The sequence below is a fragment of the Ambystoma mexicanum genome, chromosome 10 (assembly GCF_040938575.1).
Source record: "Ambystoma mexicanum isolate Mex_15411 chromosome 10, UKY_AmexF1_1, whole genome shotgun sequence".
In the NCBI taxonomy this organism is placed as follows: domain Eukaryota; kingdom Metazoa; phylum Chordata; class Amphibia; order Caudata; family Ambystomatidae; genus Ambystoma; species Ambystoma mexicanum.
In genome coordinates this window covers 530960108-530986885 of record NC_090932.1, presented here as the reverse complement: position 1 = coordinate 530986885, position 26778 = coordinate 530960108, and the positions used below count along the sequence as shown (strand labels likewise).

The 26778-nt window shown below is 47.1% G+C and overlaps 1 protein-coding gene across 2 annotated transcripts in view; it reads right to left on the bottom strand.

Moving 5' to 3' along the window:
• The window catches only part of PPP1R7 (protein phosphatase 1 regulatory subunit 7), a 735538-nt gene that overhangs the window by 607931 nt on the left and 100829 nt on the right, over positions 1–26778 (bottom strand). Inside the window, exon 2 of one of the 2 annotated variants that reach the window (XM_069618102.1) lies at positions 2683–2805. The exons of the other annotated variant lie outside the window; for it this stretch is intronic. Coding sequence (XP_069474203.1) covers positions 2683–2805 — 123 coding nt within the window. The remainder of the gene's footprint in view (positions 1–2682; positions 2806–26778) is intronic. 2 annotated transcript variants of the gene reach the window in all.

Sequence of the window (26778 nt, the reverse complement as noted above, 5' to 3'; positions counted from 1 at the left end):
TGGGTTGAAGTATACTTGAAGGGAAAAAAGGAATATTTATATGTTCAGGAAGAAGAAAAAATGCAGGAGGTGGCAGGGACGTCATTTAGGGGGTCGCAACTGTGACCCCCGAGGCCTCCCTTGCTACCCCTAAAAAATAAAATAAAAACTGAATCAAAAGACTCCTGGGCTGTGGCCAACGCCATGTGGCTCTTTGTTTCTGGAGTGGCTGGCTTTCTTGTTCAGCAATGGGAAGAAAAAAAAAAAAAAAAGAAAAAAAAAAGAAGAAGAACAGGGCTTCCACAAGTCTAACACTTTCAGCAGTGACCCTAAATAAGAAGGAATTTGAATACCAAATAATTTGTCTTTTTGGAATTCTATAAAATAATTGCTAGACTCATTAAAGGTTTATTTCAGGCACGTTTCAGGGGGTGAGTCACTGATTTAGTCTGTTCTTAAACGCCTGAACTCAGCCTTTCATCCTTCGGAAGTAGATAAATGAGTATCAATACCAACACAGTTTGGGTGATATTATATGTAATCTATATAAAGCGTTTAAGCGTAGGTGCTATAACACATTATCATTTGGCCATGGACGTCTGCTTGCATTTACAGTAAGTTGGTAATATGGGCCTATACACACTGCTCTTAACGATACATATGGCGATCCATTCTTGTATGAAATGTATATCACATTATAGTGGTATTGGACCCATATTTCTCGTACTTTACTTGGGAACAATGCTATGGGATACCACTTCCTGTTTTGTCAAGGGGTGAACTGTCGTGTTCCATCGCTTCCTGTGATATCACTTGGGTGCAGGTCAAATGACATCTCTTCCTGTGATGCCAGAGGTCAACTGTCATAAGATGTCACTTCCACTACCCCTGGCATTTTGGTGAAATGACGTCCCTGAGAGGTGGGCATGTAAATCCTTTCCAAACCCTCTGGACCAAGGTCGGTTGGCAGGCATATGTAATTCCTAGTATGACCACAATGTCTCCATGGAGTAGCACAATGTATCTGAAAGAATTAAAAACCCTTTTGTATATGAAAAAGCCACCGTCAATTGTGTCGAAGCAGTCTCTAAACCCAACGCCTGGTTAGGGAATCTACCTACCCGTTTAGTCAGAAATCAATTTTTAGGTCTAGCTAGAAAGCTTGAGCGCTGCCAGAGTTTATAAAGATATAGATACGAGGAACCTTGTGATACATAACGAGAGTACCATTGTGAAACCTTCATTATAGAGGCAGCCATTTTGTAAAATCAAGTGGAGCCATTTAAGTTGGGGGGGGGGGAAGCTGCCGGGTCTCGTTTTCAAGAGTTTCCTTTGCTTCCATGCAACTTGGTGGTTTTTTTTTTAAACACTGTATCAGGCATTACATTTATTTTGCGATATTAGTTTTTTATACTGGTTGGTCTATTCAGGATTGGTATATTTTTATTTTTACATGGCTGCCACCGTAAGTGTAGTTAAATCATGTAATACACAGGTTCTCAATACCATTCAGCTACTCTGAAATACAGACTCTTTCATTGGGCCTTTGCAGTCTTGCTAAAGCAGTTGTTTCACTTACTGCCATATTGGAATGGTATGACATGCTTGTAATGTAATTGTGACTGGTGTGTCTGCTCCGTCAGCGTTTATTTTCAGTTTGTTAATTTCTAATCTATGAAACTTTTTAGCTGAAGCATGAAATACATTATAATGAATGGATCCCTGCGCTCAATTAAATGGTGAGCATTATAGCTGTAACTGAACTGTGACATGCAATGTCACAAAACATCATTTTGAATTAATCTATGCATCACAATATAGGAGAACACAGATTGCAGCATAGTGCAATTCAATGGTGCACAGCATCTGGCTTGCATGCCACATGCAGCCATTTTGGGACCTCCAAGTCACTAGAGTTTCAAAATGACATTTGTGGTTTTATCACTAAACGTTAGCAAACAAAGCATGACGGGGGGGGCAAGAGGTAAAGGAAAACAGACACCAGTCTTCACTCTGTGCCCGTTTGTTAGACATCGTATAACAGGGCTGCACAACTTTGGCTCAGAGATTTTTTTCCAACTCCCATCAGCCTTAGACCTCATAATAAATGGTCAGGGAACATGTGAGCGCCATTTCCAAATATCTGTAAACCTGCAGGTCGCAGACACCGTTGGTAGAGGAAAAATAATCAATAAACAAAAAGGTTAAAAAAATTACAATTAAAAAAAAAAGAAAAAGAGAAAAAGGATTTACTTTAGAATGGCCTCCTTATAGCCGCGGTACATTCCTAGTTCAAAAGAAAAAGGCTCTTACTGTAGCCTTACTGGTTAGTCCTTACAGATTCTTGACTCAATCTTGAATTTGTTAAGCTTTGATTTTTCTTCACTTTAGATTGGCCATTATTACTTTAAATATGTAAATATATTTTTTTCTTGGCAACAAATACGTTAGTATTCTTTGACAGCCGTACATAAGACATTTTCCAGCATAAAATAAAAACATGCTAGGTAATATACAAATGAGATACTTGCACCTCCAATGTCCCTGGGCCCAGTTTCTGCCATGAGCTCTGGGCAAACTACAATTAAATCCCTGTTAAAATGTCTGAACATTCAACGATTTGCATTGTCGTCATTTACAAAACCCTATACCTATATCTTAATCCAAAGAGAATCCCTGCACCTCAGCAAGGAGAAGCAGTACCTGGAGTGATGTCTCCATTTAAATCATCATGACTTCTCTGTCGGATGTGAAGCGTTACCAGTTGATTAATAGGTTTCTTGCTTTCTTCATCCCCCGAATCTTCGGACTCCACTTTCTTGTCAACTAAATGAAACAATAATAGAGGTGGCAGCTAAATACGTGCCTCTTAAACACTTTAAAACTAATCACATCTCGAACAAGAGTTCAGGTCTCCTGCCTCTCCTTGTCTCTGATCTTCTCACCCCACAGATAACCTCACCTATACTTGCAAGATTTGTGTCGTATTAGTCCAGTTTTGAAATCATACAACATGCAGGTTTTGATACTTCATAAGTCCAACTGAAAATACTATGCAAAGATCGAACAAAGCTATGCTTTTTGAAGTTCCACAAAACTCTTATTCAGATGGTGCAGAGGGAAATAATTGGTAAAGAAAAACCCACTGCATAATTCATTCACAAAGCGAAGGAAAGGTCTGGAATTGCGGTCTCATCTGAAAGACCATAAAAACTCTTCGAACACAATTCCCGGAATCACTAAAATCGCTTCCGCTTATTCATTAAGTTCACCATGGAATACTCCAAGAAAAGCATGCACTTCCTCGAAATACCTGTTATAATGAATGGCCATCTCGAAACTGTGGTATACAATAAACCCATGGACAAGATCAAATACCTGTGAAGGGTAAGTTTCCATCAAATCCACACAAAACGTATCCACAGCCATGCCATCCAGTACCAACACATATACTCAGTCAGAAATGCAAGAGGCAACCAACATGCCACACTCCCTACACCCTTCTTGTAAAAGGATCACTCAGCCAGACAAATTGACAGGGAATTTGATTGTGCATTTAAAAAAACCCAGAACAACCTGCTACAATACAGAGACAGCAGGGATACAGAAACGATATATCTGTGTCACCTACCATCTAGCACCTACACAACAAAATAGGATTGTTAAGAACCTACGAAACTGGAAGAGTGAACTAATGCCTTCGGTCTCTGCATGATTGATACTTACAGCAAATGTCAACGTTCGAGAGGGCGATCTTGTATAGGAGAAATCTATTTGAACAAATTTGGGAAAGATTCTTGGATATTTAATCCAGGATATATTTAAATTGTTTGCCAGCACAATGATGTAGATTTGGCTAAATAATTGGAGTGCAATTGTATAAACCTCAGTGTGTGGAAGGGTTCTTATGTGTGATATAATTTGTTAATATGATGTTTTGTAAATGACAACCTTTAAATGTTTTTTAAACCTACAACCAACATTTAGCAGTAGTCATGCGCTGTAAGACCTCTTCGAAGCTGCTCCCCTAATTTTGCACAAGCAACCAAGAAACCTATCAGTCACTCTGACCAGAAGTACATTTCCACTATATCAAGAACAAATAAGACCTGGAACATAACCATGCAAAGTCAGGAGATGCAAAACGTGCCAACACATCTGCACTGGATCTGCCCCAACAACTGTACAGAACAGAATACAGATAAAAGGAACAGGCAATGTAGACTCGATCATTCAATGCAAGGAAAGTATGTAAAGGAGACTAGCAAAGATATGTGTGAAAGGATGAAACTAACCAGATGCACCATCTCGAATCCAAACACAAACAATGGGTCGACACTACACATACATTCTGCAATCAGTGATTGTTTTAAAAGGTGACCTCACAAATATCACACACAGAAGTATGAAGGAGCTCTCAAGTACCGGAAGATATTTAGCCTAAAAGACAGAGGTATGAGCACATACACATTATAAGAGAATGCATTACTTACCGTAAAAGCATTTCTGATGGTTGTATCTGCTTAGATTCACATGCTGTGCATAGGTCCGACATCCAGTGGTCACTGCGGAGTATTGCATTTTGTTTTTCGTAGTCGAAAAAGGGGACGTCGACAAGGCGTGTCTGAAACACTATCCCTATAGTGACGTGCGTTGTACCCACAATCCCTCACGCGTCGAGGTCCCTCTGTTTGTATTTTTCTGCCCTGAGGGAGCCTTCTAGACGTGAGTGAGTACAGAAAAGAGAGAGATATATAAAGGAAGTCTATGTTCCTTCCATCCGAGCGGGGAGGAAGGGTGGGCGCATGTGAATCTAAGCAGATACAACCATCAGAAATGCTTTTACGGTAAGTAATGCATTCTCTTCTGATGTTTGTTAATCTGCTTAGAATCACATGCTGTGCATAGACTAGCGAGCAGTACCCGGAGTTGGCGGTGGGTTATGAGAAGGAACAGTAGAGAAAAGGTGTCGTAATACTGCCTGTCCCACCTGGGAGTCAGATCTAGAGTGTGTATCTAGACAGTAGTGTTTTGTAAAGGTGTGCACAGAACTCCAGGTAGCCGCTTTGCAGATGGACTCAAGGGGAACATTTGCAATGAATGCTATGGATGCCCCCGTGCCTCGAGTAGAGTGTGCTCTTGGCCTAAAGGGCAGTTCTCTCTTAGCAAGAGTATAGCAGAGAGTGATGCATTGGACAATCCGTCTAGAAATAGTGGATTTTGAAACCGCATCTCCTTCTCTTCCTGCTGCCACCGAGACGAAGAACTGATTAGTCTTTCTCAGTGGTCTGGTTCTTTCCATGTAGAACATCTAGTGTGTGCAGAGTCCTTTCTCCCAAATTGGAAGGATTTTGAAAGAACGTTGGTAGTTCTATAGATTGGTTTACGTGGAATTTAGAAATAAATTTTGGAGCAAACCTAGGGTGAGTGCGTAGAACCACTTTATCCTTGTGAACTGTAACGAAGGGGTCTAGAATAGAAAGAGCCTGAAGTTCACTTACTCTCCTGATGGAGGTGATAGCTAATAAAAAAGCAGTCTTAAGCGTGAGGTGTTTAAGAGATGCTTTGTGCATGGGTTCGAAAGGAGAGCCCATGAGTCTGGTAAGTACCACATCAAGGTCCCATCCGGGAGCTGGGTCAGCTATCGGGGGGTGTATTCTCTTTACTCCCTCCATGAAGGCCTTTTTAACAGGGATCCTCCACCACGACACTGAGTTGGGAAGTGGTGTATGCAGAAAGTGCCGCTAGGTGTACTTTAATGGAGTTAAACACTAGACCTGAATCCAATAGGTGGGTCAGGTATAGGACTACATGTGTGGGAGAGCAGTCAATAGGGTTGATGATTTTACTCCTGCACCAGATGACAAATCTTTTCCACTTGCTAGAATAGCAGTGGCGAGTGTTCGGTTTTCTGGCTTCCCTGAGGATGTCCATGCATCTTTGCGGGAGTTGTAGATGTCCGAACTCTATGATCTCAGGAGCCAAGCTGCTAAATTCATGTTCTGGGGGCATGGATGTAGAGTCCTGCCCTTGTCCTGAGACAGCATGTTGTACGGGCAGGGGAGTTTTACTGGGGGGATAGAGACATCTCCATCAAGTGAGCGAACCATGGTTGTCGTGCCCACATTGGGGCCACTAGTATCATGGTCACTTGTTCCTGGTGCATCTTGTGCACCACTCTGTTGAGAAGGGGAGTTGGGGGGAAAAGCGTAAACAAATTTCCCTGACCATTGCATCGACAGACCGTTCCCCTTGGATTGGTTCTGGGGGTACCTGGAGGCGTAACTTAGGCATTGAGAGTTTTCCAGGGTTGCGAACAGGTCTATTTCTGGGAATCCCCATTGTGTGAAGACGTCGAAGACGATGTCTTCGTGCAGGCGCCATTCGTACTCTTTGGGCAGGGGGAAATCTCTGCTGAGACTGTCTGCCAGCAGATTGAGTTCCCCGGGTACATGTAGTGATAGTAGGAACATGTCCTGTTTGAGAGCCCACTTCCATATATTCTGGGCCAGCTTGGACAGGCCTGGAGAGTGGGTGCCCCCTTGCTTGTTGATGTAGTACATGGCTGTGGTGCTGTCTGTTAGGACCATTACTGTTTTGCCTTGTAGGTGTTTCTGGAAGGCTTTTAGCGCTTTGAACACAGCTAGTAGCTCCAGAAGATTTATGTGTTTGGATGCTACGTTCGGAGTCCACACTCCGTGAGCAGTCTGATGGGATAGGTGCGCCCCCCATCCTGTGAGGGATGCGTCTGTGGTTAGAGTGGCTTCCGCCGCGGGTGTGGCAAAGGGTTTCCCTTTTCCCATGTTTTCCTTTGTCCACCACCGTAGCGAGAGAACCAAGGCTTGCGAGACCACAACTAGATCCTCCCATAGTCCGCTGGCCTGACACCACTGGCTGTTGAGCCACTCTTGCATAGGGCGCAGGCGCGCGTGAGGTACCAAATAAATACACGACGCCATCATACCTAGTAGGCGCATTGCTTTGCGTACCGTCACCTCTCAACCGGTTACATATTGAGGGATTTGAAACAGCATGTTTTGGACCCTCTCTTTGGAGGGGAAGACGAGGCCGTCCTTTGTTTGAATTAGAGCCCCGAGGAATTGTTTGATTTGGCTGGGGTCTAGGCTGGACTTCTTTTCGTTGATGGAGAAGCCCAACTGGAACAAAAGGTCTACAGTCTTTTGGGTATTGGAGAAGCATGTTTCGTAAGAATCCCCTGTTATGAGCCAGTCGTCGAGGTAAGGGTAAACTGGGATGGACAACCTGCGCAGGTGGGCCGCTGCCACTGCCAGCACCTTTGTGAATACCCTTGGTGCTGATGCTATGCCGAAGGGTAGCACTTTGAACTGGTAGTGTTTGCCCTCTATCATGAACCGGAGGTATTTTCTGTGCGCTGGCAACATTAAAATATGAAAGTATGCATCTTTCATGTCCAATGTTGTCATGTAATCTCCCTGTGATAGCAGTGGGATCACTTCCTGTAAAGTTACCATACGAAACTTTTGGGGTTTGATAAACTTGTTCGCTGGGTGCAGATCTAATACAGGGCGCATGGTTAGATCCTTTTTGGGTACAAGGAAGTACACTGAATAAATACCTTCCGTTACCTGAGATGGAGGCACGACCTCTATGGCTCCTTTTTCCAGCAGTTGTTGTACTTCTTGGAGAAGGATGGCAAGATGTTCCGGTGTCATGCGACGTCCCCTCGGGGGTCTGTAAGATGGGGTACTGTTGAATTCGATACAGTATCTGTGGGTTACGGTGGAAAGTACCCAACGGTCTGACGTTATCTCCTCCCATGCAGGAAGAAAGGATGTTATCCGGCCCCCGACCGGTGTTGCATGGGAGGGGACGCGAATCTTCGCGTCACTTGGAGATGTTGGGGGCTTGGGAGCCTCTGGGGGTGGATCCCCGACCTCTCCCCTTACCCCGGCGTTGGCCTCTTTGGCTGTACTGCCCACTATTGGTCTGGTAATTGGTGGCAGGGTATTGTTGATGCTGACTCTGTTGTTGTTGTTGGCCACGAAAAAAGCGTTTGTTGCCATAGCCGCGTCTGGTAGTGGGCTTAGAGATTTGGTCAAGAGTCTTGATAGTATCGAACTCTTTTTTCGCCATCTCTAAAGCTTCATCCACCGCTTTTCCGAATAGGTTAGAGTCTTCCACAGGTTTATTTATTAAAGACGCCTGTGTCTCCGGTTTAAACCCTGAGTTGCGCAGCCATACATGGCGTTTTAAAAGTATTCCCTGCACCAGGGAACGTCCCGCTGTTTCAGCCGCGTCCAGAGAGTTTTTTACAATGCTCTGGTTCACCTGGGTTCCTTCGCCAATAGTTGAAAGTAGGCGTGTACGTAAAGGCTCCGGTGCTTCCTCGGCGTCCTTGCGCAGTTTGGCCCACTGCGCGTCTGCATAGCTAGCAAGCAAAGAATTGTTGTTCGCAATTCTTGCTGAGAAGGCAGCCGAGGAAGTTACTCGTTTTGCAAGGGCATAAAGCCTTTTGCCCTCCTTGTCAGGGGGTGCCTCACTGGTGGAAAGTGGTACCCCTGCCCTCTTTCTAGTATTAGATACTACTAGGGAATCCGGAATGGAATGACCCCTAATGTAGAGTGGGTCTGAGGGAGAAGGAGTGAAAAGTTTTTCAATTCTTGGATTGACCCCTCTGATCAATGCGGGAGTGGTCAGTGAAGGGATGATTCTTCTCTTTACTGAAGCTAGGAGGGGAATGGTCTGGCTGACCGGGGGTTTCTCCTTAATTACTTGTTCCACAAAGTCTAATTCTGGAGAGAGCTCCCCAGTGTCCAGTTCGAAATGTGCTGCTGCTCTGCGCAACAGGGCATTGAAAGTGGGCTGATCGTCAATCGGAGACGTGTTCCTAACCGGTGAATTGTCAGGAGGATTTAGGTTTAGGACATCAGTGTCGGAATACACTGATGGGGATTGCCAGGGGTGCGAAGGTCTTTCTTCAGAGTCTTCTCGGAAGCCTTCTTCTATAATGTCTGGCGTGTCTTCCAGACATTCCTCCCGGTTCTGTCCTACTTGATCGTCTATAAAATCATCCTCCTCCTCCAAGTATTCTTCCTCCCCAGTGAGGTCGTATACGTTTTGGAAGTCCGAGGCTGTGTCCACCTGGGGATCGACTAGCCTCGGGTTTTTGGCCCTGGGGTCCTCCTGAGGCCCTTCTCTAGTCCTCTTGGGAGTTCGAGAGGTCTGGGTATCCATTAACCTTTCCATCCTCTCCATACAGAGGTGGAGTCTTTCCATGGTTTCATGGGGTACCCCAGAGCGGTCTGGCGGGGGAAAAATAGGGTCCTCTGACTGGAAACGGCTCGACCTCTCCCAAAGCGTCGAGGAAAGTGTCCCGGCGCCCTCCGAAAAGCCTTCAGGTGTGCTGGGTGATCCCCCGACAGAAGGGGGTAGTCCCTGCCTTTCCTCGGCCTTTTTCGGCGTGTCTTTCGACTTCGGCGTACGCTTGTGGGCGTCGGCTACAGCGATCCTCGCCAAGCTTTCGGCGACTCGTTTGTCGGCGGAAGCGTGCGTTTTCGACGCTATGGGTGTCGAACGCTCTATGGCGGTATGCGCCTTCTGTTGATGCGCGCCGGCCGATGGTTTGGGGGCGGCGCCCTTATTTGCCGAAAGCCCAGTCGCTGGTCGCGGCTGCGGTTGCGAGAGGGGCTTCGAACCCGAACGGTCTGAGGAGGCCGCCGGTGGAACCGGCGTCTCCTTGGGCGCCGAAGCTCTTTTCATCTTAGACGAAGAAGAGCCGTGGGTTGTGTGCTTATGTGAGTCTTTGTGTGCGTCAATGTCGCCGGGGTGTTCATCCCCATAAGCAGGGCGTGAGCCGAGCCCGTCGGGGCCGGGGACAGACGACGAAGCGCGCGAGCGCTCCTTAGAGGGGGTTTCGACCTCCGTAGCGGAGGTCGTGTTATCGCGTTCCTCGTCACTGTCGGTGGTAGCAGCGGCGGGTGAACCTTCGGCCTTCGACATCGCGTAGGCCGCCCACCTTTTAACCCTACGGTCTTTTAGAGTTTTAGGCTTAAGAAGCCGACAAGCCGCGCAACCTTCCTCCTTGTGATCGAGGGGCAAGCAGCGGTTACACCGTGAATGCTTGTCCTTCCAAGTAAATTTGCCTTTGCAAAGCGGGCAAAACCTAAAGGGAGTCCTCTCCATAGCCGAGGCAATAAATCGCGATAAGCACCCCAAGGGAAAGGAAAGGGAAAGGCATTCTCAGAAAGACCCAGAGATGTCCCACGACCCCACTCTCCCTACTGTATATGGCCTGCGAGGCCAGGCCACGTGTTCGGCTGCGCCGAAGGATTTCCTCCGCTCGACCCTCCGTCGAAGATCTTGCTCGGCGGAGAACAGCTTACACTGCGTCGAGGGAGGTATTATTAATATTATGATAAAAAAAACAACCAAAGGTCGAGGAGTTGCAATGTCTCTCGAGGAGCTCCGCGTGAAGGCGACCAGAAGCTGGGCGGAAAAAAACAATCTGAGGGACCTCGACGCATGAGGGATTGTGGGTACAACGCACGTCACTATAGGGATAGTGTTTCAGACACGCCTTGTCGACGTCCCCTTTTTCGACTACGAAAAACAAAATGCAATACTCCGCAGTGACCACTGGATGTCGGACCTATGCACAGCATGTGATTCTAAGCAGATTAACAAACATCAGAAATATATATATACATATACACACATCCATGATACCCAGTGGTGTGGCCAACTTCGAGGCCCTGGAGACAACTCTCCAATACCATCTCTCCCCAACAGCTGTTGGACACTACAGTTAAGGAACCCTAATGGGAGAGCGCACAGATCAACAGAAATCTTAGGCAGCCAAGCGCCAATGGTTGGCACTCATTTCCATGAATTAAATACACTGAAAAACAGCAGACATTGCACCATTAAAAAAATGGGTAACACATTTTGCATTTGCCTTACTGTATGCAAGCCAGAAGACCATTGTAAAGCTAGTGGCACACAGTGGTACCATTGAAGACTGCACCATTTCAACCTCGAAACCTCAAAAGCATATTTTAGTGTCACATTGTGCAACAGCCGGGAAACCTTGCAGCTGTGTTGAAATCACTACAATGTCCCGACACTGGGTAGAAGCTGCAAAACACATTTTTAGACTGTGAAAAAGGCAATATTGACCCTCCTTTCCAGTTATGCATGTTTAAATCCATTATCCCAACACCTTTATTCAACACACAGTCATCGGGTCACAATACATTCCAAAATGGGTAAAATGCATAAATAGTCATACGGCAAAAAACTTGAATAAAATTCTAGAATGTATCACTAAAAAGGGTTGCAACAACAACACAAGGCCTCAGTTATAACAAACAAGTTGGCAGAACCATACCCAAAAGCAGTTTGGCGCCAGGAGAGAAATATTTTCAGCCTATAGCCCGGTTAAAGTGCTGCCTTCTTTCTCCTCAGCAAACATGCTCTGTGCAAGTAGCAGGCCACAGAGCATGCTGTTGGGGAGTTGGTGCCTTGGACCAAAAATTCTAAGGCTTGCCACAGACTTAATACCTGCCTCCAGCACTACAGGTCTCAGATATAACTGCCTTAGCCACTGGTAGGGCTTGCAAAATTATAGGAAATGTGCAATTGGCTCCTCGGTGGTCCTGCACGATGGGCAACTTGTTGTATCAGGGCTCTTAGATTCGGAAGTAAAAGCGGTAATTGGCAGGATCCTAAGCCTCATGTATAGTGATCAAGCATAGCAGGCCTGATCCGATCCAGATTGGCTTTGAAGCCCTCCATGTGCCTTTTATCCAGATGTCTGGGCCCAGCTTTAACTTTGAAGCTTCGAGGCGGAGCAAGTCCCTTGCTCTCCGCCTTACAAGACGCTTAAATTGGCTGTAGCACGAAGCACGGCTTCAAGGGTCATTACAAAACTCACCCAAGTTCAGACAGAGTAATACATTTTTTTTTATATGGGAGAGCTATTTCAGGCCGCTGGCTCCTTCGAGGGACAGGATATGTGAGAGTGCGTCCCTGCATGGTTCCAGAGCTGGTTCTAACCAGACTGACCCGAGCGAGACAGGCCAAAACATAATATCAGAGCTCAGGAAGAGGGTGCCGTATTCCAAATGAACAAATGCAGTCAGAGCACTGGGTGGGAATAACAATTTCTTCAAGAAATTGTTTTCCCTTCTTAGAATCGGCTCAACATCCTCAAACCCCCCATAGCTCTGAACCATAAAGGGCGGCTGAAACCGCCTGCCTTTGATACATTTCTAATGAGGGTGAAGTTGCACCACTCCCATAGGTGAAAAAGGTTAAAATAACCCCACTAAAAGTATTCAAAGTGACGGCAGCCCTATTTATCTGATGGGCTCAATCTGGATTTGCTTGAAATCTCACTCCTAAATAGTCAAAGCTATCAACTTGTTCAATTAAAATGATCGAGACATTCTTTCCATATTTCTGCTTTATGACCCTCAAATTTGTTTTTGCAGCATTAATTCAGAGATCCAGCTCACTAGATTTCCTTAGAAAGATGGATAGGGATTCCTTCAGGCTCTGTGGTTGTGTTGCTATTGCGACAGCGTAATAATGCCGGCTATTTAGTTGTAGGCAGCTTAGGGCAGTCCGAAAGCCCCCCCGACCCTCCGCAACACCCCTTAATAGTTCAATTGAGTCTAGAAAAAATACCCTTCCATAGCATAAACGGATTATTATGTTGGCCTAAAACCAACCGCATCATATATCTAGCATCGCCAGTATAGAATCATTAGCATAACCATATAGCATTGATTTTGTATGGAATAGAATTTGCCATTTTGGTAATTTTTGCTTTTCTTGCATTTGTTTAATCTGCTTTGTTGTAAGTGAATTCTATTTCATTTTTCTCATGCACAGAGCAAGGCCACAAGTTGCATGTTGAAAAACTAGCCCAGACAGCCCAGAACAGCAATGCCCCGGTTCCCTCCCTCACAAGTCCTTGGAAGTAAGCAGAAGGCATTTAAATCACTACACAGGTGCCAGCTAGTCTCGCTGGAGCGGCAGAAACTGTAGAAATGAACAGTTAAAGGCTGAATTGGGCCCTCTCCTGCGGGGCCCTCTCCTGCGGGGCCCTCCCCCCGCCCCCCCAACTGAGCCCCTGTAGATCGAGCTGACCTCCAGCCCACGAATAGAAACTTGAAGATATTGAGGCCTGGAATGTGCGTCTCTCCCCTGAACGCAGCTTCCATGTAAGAACAAGAGCATTATGTTCCCTAAAACAAAGAATGGTGCCTGCATCTTTGCAAATTGCAACTGTTGCTGAATAAATGTCTGAAGGGCGTCATATTCGTCATAATTGTCAATCATCGAACCATTGCAAAGAAAGATACATTATGGGCGGTTTTGAATGCGTCACTACTGATAACAGGATGATCATTTTGTATATATGTGATGTAAAATGCTCGCTCTCTTGCGCCCCACGAGGTCTGGGTGACACGTTGCGGGATGCGAGACCCTGTCGGCCGACTGAGACCATTTGCTTTGCAATAAACCCTAGATATTGGTAATTGAACCTCGTGTGTGGCGTATCAGTTTGTGTGTGTGTGGCGATTGTGCCTCGTTTCCATACGCGAAGGTCCCCTAGGGGCCCCATCACAATGATCTCCTGTATGTAGAGGTTAAATAGGAGGGGAGGGAGGGTCTGCCTGACACCTAGAGTATGTTGTTTGATCACACCCCATATTATAGCGGACACAGTATTTGAATAGAGTGATGATATGATACTAATCAAATATGGTACTTCACGCTTTCCCAGCACCTGCCATAATTGTTCTCGGAAAACAGAATCGAATGCTGTCCTGAGAGACAAAAACAATACATACAGCTATCTTTTCTGTAGGACCGAGTATTTTTGAAAAATGAGACATAGCACGAGACACTGATCCACTGTCACAGAACCCTTTTGGAACCCTGCCTGATGGACACCAATGACCCTATTTATTTTGACCCATAATTGGAGGGGGTTCAGAATTGTTTCTCAGCCCCATCTAGCAGGCAGATTGGTCTAAAGTTAGCAGGACTGTCCCAAACACTGTTCTAATATAGCAGGATGATAACTGCCCTACGCCACGAGTCTGGGATCCTGCCCAAATGCAATACTGCATTAAAAACATGCCCCAATATAGCAGCCCAGATGAGAGCCTCTTCCTTGTACAGATCCGATGGAATGAAGTCTGGGCCTGCTGCCTTGCCATTTTTTGAAGAAGCCATTGCTTCCTCTACATCCTGAAGGGTGATGCACGGTCATTAGAGCTTGTACTGCCGTATATAATTAAGGGACAGGTCAAAGAAGCGTCTGCAGCATACAATCACAAAAATGTGCCCTCCATCTTTACCACCAATACAGCAGGTAACTTGAGGGTCCTTAAATGTGTGTAATCCTTCAATTGAAAGTCTTAAAGACTGCCTATGCCTAACTTTTAAAATGCATTACATTTAACAGTTACATGTGAAATATTCTCTTAAAATGCTACTCTCAACTATAAATGTGGACTGTTTTCAAACAGTTATGTTTTCCCTGCTCCAGTAGTTTAGTCTTTTAGACAAGTAATTCCAGACCTGCACTCCATGCATACGGTTCCTTCTGCCAAAAGATTAAAATATTCTTTTCCTTCCTTCGCTTAGAGAATTTTTGACTATGCACCACCAGAAGATGTGGTTTGTGGAGCTTCGAAAGCCTATGCATTGTTCTACCTTTCACAGACACAAAATGTAAGAATTGAGCTTTCAGAATTGAGCTTTCATCACCCGTCCAATCCCTTTCTCCTGAAACACAAACTATCTTCCACCCACTCATTCATTCCCTGCTACATGGTTCGAAATTGCTGAGAGCTGTGTAGAGTCTTCAAGCCTTGGAGACCCTGGTTAGCTTGAAACCAACAGATAAGAGAAACAACCTTTGACTCCCAGGCCAACTGGTGCCTTACAAACATGCATATGTGACATTAACTTGGAGTATTAGAGAATGTGAATAAAGACACATTAGTACACATTTAAACATAATGGATCATACAATAGGCAAATTAAAGTATGCATCTCCTGTGAAAGTAAGATTTGTCGTCCTCCTCCGCTCTACTACACTGACCATCACACTCCTACCTCTCCCCTCTTACTATGCTTCCACTCCATTATTACTCTCCCATTTCCACTCTACCACTACAAATCTCACTCCACCACCCACAATCACCCTCTCAATCCCGTCACCTCTTCATTCACTCACTGCTCCCTATTAATATTTCACACACAACCCAAAGAACCACTTTCACCCATTAGCCAACACCTGACCTTCAGCAATTTTTCTCCACGCTACTCTGCTCCTCCTTACTTTGTCTGGTCTCTCGGGTCTACAGAATAACCCACACCTTCCTGTTACCAGTCCTCCCTTTTATCAAACCTCCCTCCATTGGCTTTCTCCTACAGCTTGTTCACAGGTTCAACTATGGACTCCACTTTTTCCAATTCAAGTGTTGCAGACAAGAGCACATACAAACGGCATCTTGCACCCTACCCCATTCTTATACACAGGTCTTCCAGTCTCAGGGAACTGTGGCCCAAAGCATTCAGTGTCCACGGTCATACAAGGGCTTCCCAACCAGAGATGCCGGCTTGGTAAGTAATACTCATATGGCCTCCTTGCAAGTCCGTACAATGTCTCGAAGTGTTTAAACTAAGCTCGAGCTCTCTGTGCATTGGCTGGCGCTGGCGTTGTGCTGGCCACATTGTGGGCTTGGTATGTATAGACTGCTGTACGGTTTTCTGTCTGCTCTTTGTTGGGATGAATTTCCAAAATCCACCCTGGGATGGATTTTGGGAGGCCAACCTATTAAAGTGAAAAGGAAGACATCGAAGTCTACCCAATCAAGGTAAGGTAGCAAAGTGGCAAGGCTTATACTAGGAGGGCTGCAAGAGGTGTTCTTGAGCTACACACAAACATCAATAATTCCAGTTAGACAGGAAATACAAAAATGTACAATCATCTATTTGGCCTTCAAAATACAAAAATGAAACCTTAAGCAAATATTGTCACACTTAGCAGAAAACAGATATATACCTTCACTCTTAGGAGAAAACAGAAAGTATTTGATTCAATAACCAGTGTAACCAGTTAAGTGCACAGTTACTTTATAAAGTATTTCTACAGAACTTTATGTAACTATAAACCAATTCCCTAACACTTTGTAGGTCCATCCCTAAGATATATGGGCTTTGTGCCCCAAGGGCATCAGTTCCAAAGCTATACTTTTTAGGTAGATTTACTATGTGATTGGATGAGACCAGTGTTTACGATACAAATTTCAAAAAAGTGAGTGAAGTTCAGATAAGTAAACTCACTCAAACCTAAATACTAGCATAGGCATAGGAGGAGATCCTTGATCAGGCTTTCATGGACCAAAATCAAGGAGTGATTTAGGGACAGTACACTTTACACCCATGTAACACTATGGAGAACAGGGTGGGAAAAGGAACAGGTATGTAACGTAACCCCCAGGCTCAGATTTCTCTAGAGACCACTGTTAAGATGGATTTCTGAAGTATGTCCTGGAGTAGGGATGTAACGGTATAACGGTATACCGTTAAAGATACCGTGAACCACTTAATTGAACAATAACAACCGTCACATTGTTTATACCGTCATACCGTTAAGTGTGATTTTTCAATCTAATTTGGAAAGGCTGCAGTAAGCAAGTGCTGCGCAGTCTTGGTCTTGCACTGTTGGATGTGCCGTCTGCCAAGTAGTTTCAGTTAGAGCAGTTTTTAATGCCATTCCATAAACCACACGTGCCCGACACAAAATCAATATGTTAGCAATAGGAAGAATAGATACAGTGCCAAGGAAAAGGGTTTACTTTGGGGTGGCGGCTTTTGGGTTTATATATTTATAATGGCTAATGTTCTCTAAACATATGGCAATGGGGGATTTCCCTGGTTCGATCATTGTATTTACATATAATAAGTCACACTGCGAAATTCACTCATCTGTCGGTATTCCCTGCTGCCGTACCAAAACTAAAGGCTGTAACGTGTTGTGTGAACGTGCGAGTGCGCGTGTGTGTACAAGCTTATACTACCATCATCCTCCATTGATCTGTGGCATGCAGGTTATCAAGACGGCAACATGTTCATTTTCACCTGTAGCCAGTGGGGGATCAAAACGCCTAAATGACCACAAAAAAAGCTATTCAGTTTGCTTTGCCAGTTGCAGCAGCCCCCCCCCCCTCTCCACACGTGTGTTTGTGTTTGGTGGAAGCAAGCCATTTCAGTGGAAAGTATGTTGAAATGCCCAATACTGGCCCTGGGTGTCCGGTTTTGTTTGTGATGATAAATCAATTTATGACCTTTTAGAAAATATTTGTTACGATTAGTTAACTCCACCTGCTATACCGCAATAACCATGATATACCGTCATTTGGCAAGAAGGTTATTGTACCGTCAGAAAACTAATACCGTGACACCCCTATCCTGGAGGGGCAGAGGTTCAGAAGGCCAGCCTAGTTTCTTGGAACAGGGTAACCTCTGGACAAGCCAGACCAATCAGGGTAGCGATCGCGGCAGTCAAGACTGGGTCTCAAGAGGGGCGAGGGTGACTGAAAGCCCGCAATGAGCACACAAAACAAGGACACTTACAAATTACTCCAAGCAGGTGTTATATTAAAACTATAGACACATTTATTACAAGGCCTCTGTAACATTGACCATAGTAAAGAATCACGGTAAAACTCAAGTAAACCAACACATACCAATCAAATCCAATATATACACAAATACAAACGAGTCTAACGAGTTAGACGCACGAAATGTGTAGACCACCTAGATGGGGGAGGAAAACAGGCAGTACGGATAATAATTAGACCCAGTCCGCCTTCAGAGGCACCTAACTAAAAGGAAGTCCAAGCCCTACGAAGAGTGGAGCCTTGTGCTCAAAAGTACCAGCACACGCTAGTGCCAACGGGCAAAGGGGAGTCTCCGAGGGAATCAGGCAGTTTAGTTCGATGAACAAATGAAGATGAACAGAGCTCCGCGACTCAAGATAAGCCTCCACTGTGGGCAGAAGCAGAGCGCGAGTACGAAAAGGCGTGCTGTTAGACACAGCGGGGAAAAGCTATGGGCAACTGCAGGAGGGCGACCAGTTCCTAGCGATGCTACTCACCAGTCCCCGATGCAGGCAGATCCAGGCTTCTCCGCGTCAGTTTCAGTGCTGGCAGGTTCAGATACGAGCAGGGGACGTCTCGGCGTCGTGTAGATTCCGCAGCAGCAGAAGTGGAGTTGAGGATGTCCCAAACACAGTGAACCCGCACAGTTTGTTACCACAGCAGGGCAACGGAGCGGCCGTATGTATTTCAGCCAAATGTACACTACTCACTTCAGACCTGGGAATGCCAAGTGTACGAATTGTGTGAGAGTGACTAGGACTCGGAATACAACACAACCTGAAGGCGGTTACAGAGCAAGACTCCTGGGTAGGCTGGTCAGTCTGCTGGATGGCCCAGAGACACTTCCGAAGGCTTACGTGCATGAGATGGTGAAGATGCCGAGAATAGTTGTGCCCACTATTCCAAGGGGTCGAAGTACCAGTACAGGCCTTCTCGTTCGATCAGAGGTAGAAAGGGTTTCACAAAGCGACAGTGCAGAGGAGCAGTCCTTCAGCGGGTCACCAGCGATTCCTCGGTTCAGCCTCGTAGTTGCAGGATACTTGGCTCCTGTATTCCTTTGTTCGTGAGAACTCAGGAGATCGACATGGTAGTGGTGTTTCCAGCCCCCTCTTATTCACGGTTCCCTTCGCACCAAAACGGAGGGGACCCAATGGGAGATCTGCTCACAAAACACTCACACCATACGTGGACCTATCACGGACCACGGTGGTCCCAGGCATTCACACCACACTAGACTCTCGGGCACCCAGGATGCGTATTTGGACCAGACATCCCAGCCCACATCCTGGAGCACACACAAGACCTGTAGAAGCATGCAAAAGCATCTGTGTTTCGCGGGAAAGTACATGCCCAAATAAGGAAGGCCCCGGGTCGGCTCGACCTGGGGGAAGGTGAAGGGGGCAAGACGGTCAGCGGACAGGACAAAGAGCCTCGTGGTCTGGCCATTTTGGGAGCCAGGCCACCATTTTGGGCTAAGCGCGAGAAACGCGCTTAAATGCCAAAAGGAGCTCAAAAACACAAAGAAACGATCGCTGCCACCAGTCCCGTCCGTGATTCACTTGCACCGTTCATTATCAATCCAAAGAGAGTAGCTAAAGAGAGTAGCTAGGGCCTGTAGAAGACTAGAGACCTAAGAGAGCAGTAACTTAGCTTACAGTGCCCTCTTATGTCATGTTGCGCGAAAGCTGCAACATGATAAAGAAACTACGGAAAACAACGTTTGGAGCGAAAGCCCAGAGGAGTGCGGCAGAAGGCTGCACTTCTCTGGCAAAGTCTGGATCCTGGTGAAAACAACAGCAAAAAGTTTAGGGGTTGCCACATGGAAGGAAAATTACCCACAATTAAGAAATCTTTCCTAACAACCACTGCTGAGGTTCTGGAATCCATTGGGGACAAAATCTTCATTGTTTGGTCCAGTCAAGGAAGACAGGAGTTGCAGGGGCAGAGGTCTCTTTCGGACGCTGGATTTACTCAGTTTGGTCATGGTGCTTAGATCTCAGTTCCAGACACCTTCCAGCTGAACACCCTTGCAAAGAAAAGATGTCGACTTCTGCAGAGCAGCGACTGCAGGACACCTCTAGGAAGCGAAGAAGATGGATTGCAACAGCAGTCACACGATCAGGCAGCGTCAAGAGATCATCTATGGAAGAACAAAGGAGCAGGTTCTGCACGCCTTCCGTTCATAGAAGGCTGAAAATGCAGGGGCAGAAGTCTTGTAGTACAAGTTGAAGATCCTCCAAGTTCAATGGATGCACTTGGAAGTGCGATGAATGCAGCCAGGTAGTCCAGGAGAGAGCTGGTCAGTTCACTGGTTGGTCCAGAGACAATTCCAAAGACACGATCCTCGAGCAGAGGTCAAGACTGGTTGTTCCCACTGGTTCAGGGGTCGAATGGTTCAGGGGTCGAAGCACCAATGAGGGTCTTCTTGATCAGTTAAAGAAGCAAGGCTTCGCCGAGACTTCACTGGAGTTGTTGCTGGTCAGCTGCCGGAGTCGTCCCCAGACGTCTCTGTGCCCATACCCCTACAATGCTGCACAGTCTCATCCCTGCACCACTCCCCCACTTTCCCCCTCAGTCCCCCTACTTACCTTTCCAGGTAAGTGGGGGTGGGGGACTACTTGCAGCCCGGTTTAGCAATACTGGCTGGGTCTTTTGTACTTTGCTCAGTTTCTTCTTTCAGCTGTGGAGCGTCCTTCTGGGGCTGTTACTCATCCTCCACCTGGTCATACTTGCTGGCTGGACTTGCTCTTCAATGGTGGGAGCATTCCTAGGTGTGAAGATAATTTCCCTTTTGGGAATTCTGTAGGACGTTTAGGGTTGCCTTGAATTTCTGTTTTCACCCTCTGTATTTTTGGTAGACTGAGGGTCTTCTATTGAAGTTGTCTTAACATTGCAACCCTTTATCACTCCTTAAAAGTATATGGTCCTGAGGGGCTTATATTGGTTTTAGGGGTAGGCTGGTGGCAGCTGTAACTTAATGTCGACTTCACCAGGGGTGCAATCCAATGTACAGCATTGTTAGCTGTGGCAAGGCATATGGAGTCTGACTCAAGTTGGACATTGAACTCATTTGGTTAAATAAGAAAAATGTCCAACTCACCCTATTACTACGAAAATGTTCTCTAACTAACCAAACTAATTAAAAGGCGTTAGTAGGTCATCAAAATGTCCATAGAAGAATGTCCTCCGTGCAAAAACTAATTCTATCTGGCCCTACCATCAAAACGAATAACTAAAGATTGCCAAAATCTAGATCTTCTGCCACCATCCCTTTAGCCATACGTCTTGGGGTTTTATTTCATAGCTTTTTCACTTGAAACAAGCCTTATTTTGCCACTGAATGGAAATAAGTTAGTAGAAACTACCGATCTTGGTTCCCAGTGTCATTCATGAGCCCCTGCAGTACCTGCTGTATATTCATAAGTCGGCTATGCCAGACCATATGAGACCCATCAATACCCTTTTTTCGGTCTTTCTGGATACAGTCTTTTACATTCCTTCCTCTGTATAGGACTCTTTATACTGGATGCTCTTTTGGTTGGTGTTTGGTATACCGCAACAATGGTATGACACCACCAGTCCTGGAAGATCTCTACCGAGTTCCCTTTTCTCACAGTCTTTGATTTTCGTTAGCGATGCTTGTAATGGCTTCCACTGTTGACCCACACTTCCACTTGGTAATTTTCTCCCCTTTCCCTATACACACATTCATACTTCTTAATGCTTTGCAGTCAATGTTGGAGGATATCCTTCATTGGTATCTGCCAGCCCTTCTGTTCGTGTTCTCTCTGTCCCCCCAATCAATATGGCTTACAACTCTCCTGGGCGTTTCCCAATAGGTATGCTCAGGCTTTCAGAAGGCTTCACAATCAATATTGGATACAACTCTCCTTGGCATCTTTACAATATGTATGCTCAGGCTCTCTCAATTCCCCATAATCACTATTACAACTTTGGCTACTTCTCTCACTTAGGCCCGGTTGCCTCCTCTTTCTCTGTTCCACCCCAGGACCTTCAGTTGTGCTGGGCGGAGTTATGGGATTTGGCATCGGGACTGGTGTATTTCCTCGACTGTCTCCTTCTCAACTCCACTGCAGACTCCCTCTCCGTCTCACTGGGTTGGTGTGCTTGGCGTATGGCAGCGACGTGATGTTTCGACAGTGATCGGGCCCCAGACCCACCACAGCTTTTCCATGGTCACACCTATGCATCTCCAAAATTCCGTCCTGACAGAGGTTTACCCACTGTCCATTGCAACAGGCCTCTGGCATCTTCCTCTGGTATTCCTTCCTTCACAGACTTCACACTTCTCCGCCCCGAATTGTTTGTACGAATGGTACATCGGACTGAATTTGGCCAGTACCATTCATACAAAGCCGAAAATACACAATGCCCCCCCGTTCCCCATGTTTGGTATTTTCGGCTCTGGGGGTTGCTGGGGTGTCCCCAAAAAGAAAAAAAAAATGGAAAACAAAATGAACAAGGAACCCAGCTGTGTCAAATCCAACCCACGTTAGAGGTACAGACCTGATGCTGCAGGGGTATAGGAGAAGTGGCAGCCAGAATAAAAGGTAAGTAGGGGGTTGAATTTGGGTCGTTTAAACATGTTGGGTTGTTTTATCGAATTCAAATTGTGGCAAAATTGCAAAATGAAGGCACATTACTTGTGATTGAAGGCAATCCTGTCCCCTAGATGCGAGTTACTCCCAGTGAGGACGCACTTGCCCAGACCCTTAGGGAGAGTCTTGGGGAACAGGCTCGCCCCCCTAGCCTCGAAGCAGGTGTCTTCCCCTCCCTGGGGGAGAAGGGCCGAATACTCTCCATTTGTCACATAGCATAATATACTTTTTTGGTAACATTGCACATCTGCTAATCTCACCCAACTCCATACCCTTCACAAAACATCCCTTTAAATATAGATAAGAGGGGGAGGGGGCACTCGAGAGCCCGACCAATATGGCTGCAGGTCTGTGAAGCTCTCTGGTGTGGAGGAGCTTTCGGGCAGTGAGTCCTCATTGGAGGCACGGGCCGGTGCCCGGGGGGCTGGTGCCGCGCTCCCCTCCTGGAGGCCTTGAGAGCAGCTGTCTGCGGCGGGGAGATGCGAGCGCCGGTGCGATCAGTGGGGGCCCCCGGCGGGCTCTGTTTCTTTTGTGCAGTTCAGGCTCTGAGGCAGGTGGGGCCCTGGTGCTCCCCAGTGCTCGGGGGTGCTGTGTACGCATAGATTGATCTTGACGGGGCCGTCCTGGGCTGGTAGGCTGGACTTGGGGGAGCTGGGCCTGTGGACTCTCATTCAGGGGAATGTTTAGTGTCTGAAGTCATTGCTGTACCCACAGACTGGGCACTATACACCCGTGGTGCTGTGGCTGCCTCGCGTCTGTCCCCCCCCCTCCACCCCCCGGCGAGTGGATGGGCCTTCGGGTCTGGATGAGGGAAGAACCATCCAGAATATAGGTGGCACTGTGGTGGAGCTGGCGACGCAGGAGAGATCCTCGGGTTAACACAACTGCCCGCCGCTTGTGCCTTTGCCCTCCCCCTTCTCCCAGTTTATGCACTATGTCGAAGTCAGGCAAGAGTAGTAAGCACCCAACTAAACTGCATTTTGAGGCCCCGGGCCAGGCTAAATCCAGCGGAGCAATGGTGGATTTATCAGAGCAGTGTGCTCTGGCGTCAGGAACAGACACTTCCTCTGCGTTTCAGGACATCAAGGTCATGTTCACGCAGCTGCAATCCGGCATACAGTCCCTTGATGGGAAGTTGGACACGTTGACCTGCAAGGTGGATCATATGCAGGTCCGACTGGATAGACATGGGGAGAGGCTGGACGAGGCAGGGGGGCGGATCTCCAGTGTGGAGGACACTGCAAACTCAGTGTCAGAAGCAATGGCTGAGGTGCAGAGGGCCCTGAGCTTAGGGAGAAGCAGGAGGACTGAGTGGAGGTCGAGGAGGCATAACGTTAAGATTGTGGGCCTGGCAGAATCGGTGGATCGGAGGGACATGAAAGGCCTGGTTGAAGATATACTGAAGGAGGCGCTGGGTTCAGAAGGGTTCTCCTCAATGTGTAGTGGAGAGGGCTCATAGGATCCCTATGAGAAGACGGCCGGTTCCAGGCACCCAGCCGAGGCCGTTGATAGCTCGCCTGCTGAATTATCAAGACAGGGACACCATGCTCTGGAAGGCGAGGGAGAAAAGCACGGTGACTTGGGACGTCATCCGGTTTTTCCCAGATTTTTTGGATAAGGTGCAGGCTGTCCGGAAGACTTTTTGGGATGTGAAGAAGCGGTTGAGAGATAAGAACATGAAATATGTCATGCTATATCCTGCCAAACTCTGGGTGGAGCATAAGGGCAAGTCGCTCTTTTTTTCAAACTCCTGGGGAAGCGGCATCCTTTTTGGATATGTTGCCGGTGGAACCTGATCCATGAGGCAACAATTTGATTTGATGGATGTGGGGGCCAAAATACATTTGGTCCTGGAACGTTGGGGCTGCCGTGACCTCTGGGTTTGGATTCTGAAGGAGGAGTCGGGGAACCTTCGATAGGGTGCCGGAGGGTCGGGCTGATAGTTCCCCCCCCCCCCCCAGCGCGAAAGCTGTCCGATTATGTTGTGGGTGATTGTATTGCCAGAGGGTTGGGGTGTGGGGTGTCTGGCATGAAGGGGGGGGGGTTGGAATGGCACCGACAAGTTGGAGGGGGTTGTCCGTAGGGGGATTGGGGTTGTTGAAAGGGGGAGGGGGGGGGGCGCAATGGCACATGAAACACAAGTCTGGGGGAGGTTGGTCGGTACACGCACAGTAGGCTCTGGGAGGTTTGATAATGGCGACACTTAAACTTTTGACCTGGAATGCGAGGGGCCTTAATCCGCCGAAGTGCCAAAAGGTGCTGCAATACTTGCGGCGCCATCAGGTGGAGGTGGCCTTTCTCCAGGAAACACATTTGACGGTGGACTCCGAGACAATGTTTGGTAAATGTTGGGGGTGCACCAGGTATTTTTCTTCATATTCTTCCTTCTCTAGATGGGTGTGCATTTTGGTGCACAGGTCAGTAGGGTTCCGACTGTCTAAGGTGCTGAGAGATCAGGAGGGGAGGGCATTTTTAGTCCAGGGGATTATTGAAGGGAGGCTCTATACGTTTATTTGCTACTATGGCCCTAATCAGGACACAATTGGATCGTTGGAGCGGGTGGAACGGCCATTGGTGGATATGCCTGCAGGGGAGGTACTATGAGCGGTGGATTTCAATGCGGTGCTGGACCCTGCACGGGATCGGACGGGGCAGCATCCGCGTTTATACAGTAGGTGCTCTGTTAAACTTCGGGGCATGCAGGATGTGTGGCAATTGGCAGATGTTTGGAGAGCGAGGAATCCGGGGGTGAACCAATATACTCACTACTCTGCGACACACAATTTGGCTGCTCGACTGGATTATTTCTTGGTGTCCGATAGTCTTCTGGGGCAGGCGACCGTGGTGGAGATTTTGGCTCGCACTCTCTCTGATCATGCTCTGGTTGCATTAGCTGTCCGGTTGAGGGGGCGGTCCGAGGTGGAAGCCGCTGTGGAGATTTAAAAGTGACAAGCTTACGGATATAGTTTAGGGAGGAGCTGGGGAAGGCCATCGATAATTACTTTAAGGTGAATGAGGGAACGGTGTCCTCGGTGGGTATCCTGTGGGAAGGGTTTAAATGTGTGATACGGGGGGGTGGGAGGGGGGGCGGTGTATTGCCCAAGAGGCAGGTATGCTGAAAAATATGCATAAGGATTTGGTGGAAAAGGAGGAGATGCGCGCCTTGCAGGAGGCCGCTCCTGTCCCTTCTAAACTTCAGCAAGGGGAGATAATGAGGAACCTTCAGTAATTCCGTACTCTGGCCCAGCGGGAGGTTAATTATCTCTGGGACAGGTCAGCCCCTCGGAGATATGGTGAGGGTCAGGCTCCAGGTAGGTCGCTGGCTCAGGTCACGCGTTTGAGCACTTCGTGAGGCAGGGTGGCGGTAATCACGGATGAGCTGGGAACTAATCACTTCGAGGATGAGGCGATACTTCGTGAGTTCCATACATTTTATACTCGTCTGTATGCTGCCCAGTCCCGTGCCTCACAGGCGGATATCGAGGCATACCTTGATCAGGTGGGTTTGTTTTGGTGCTCGGAGGAACAGAGGGAGTGGCTGAACAAGCCGGTGACTTTAGCTGAGGTGAAGGAGGCCATAATGTCGCTGCCTAATGGGAAATCCCCAGGCCTGGACGGGTTTACTTCAGAGTTTCATAAATGTTTTGTTGATAAATTGGCTCCCTATCTACAGCGGGTATAACGAGAGGCAGTGACTGCAGGTCGGTTACCGGAATCTCTCAGAGAGGCTTTAGTGGTGGTGTTATTGAAGCCAGGAAAGCCTGAAGGGGATTGTTCTTCATATCGTCCGAAATCCCCGATTAACTTGGATAATAAAATCCTGGCCAAGATCCTAGCGTCCCGTTTAACACTGCTAATGCCTACACTGGTTAGGGCCAATCAGGCGTGCTTTATCCCTGGACGTTCAACATAGTTCGGGTTGAGGCAAATTTTTGACTGATGGTTTCTCTGCCATGTACGGACCCAGCTGCCGCAGTTTTGTTGGATGCCACTAAGGCTTTTGATTCTATCGAGTGGCCATTTCTATTCGAAGTCTTACATAGATTGGGTCTAGGGGGGGGCCTTCCTGGCTTTAGTATCTCTTTTATATGAAAAGCCAGAGTAAGGGTTAATGGGCAGATGACCGCATTTATTCCATTGGAAAGGGGAACGCGCCAGGGGTGCCCTCTGTCCCCCTTATTGTTCGCTCTATCGATAGAATCTTGGGCCAAGAGTGTGCGGGAGTTTCATATTCATAGCAGGGATTCAATTACATACCCATCGAGTGGCGATTTCACTGTATGGGGATGATATGGTCTTATTTCTGCACCACCCTGTGGTTAATCTGAACCCTGTCATGTTCGATATTCAGCACTTTGGTGAACTCTCGGGGCTGAAGGTGAACCCTGCTAAGTCGGTCATATTTCCTTTAACGGAAGGGCTGGTTCGTTTTCAAGATGGGTGGGGGTTTCAGTGGGATATGTATAGTACTCCATACTTGGGAATTACCCTGGCCAGGTCTGAAGATGAGG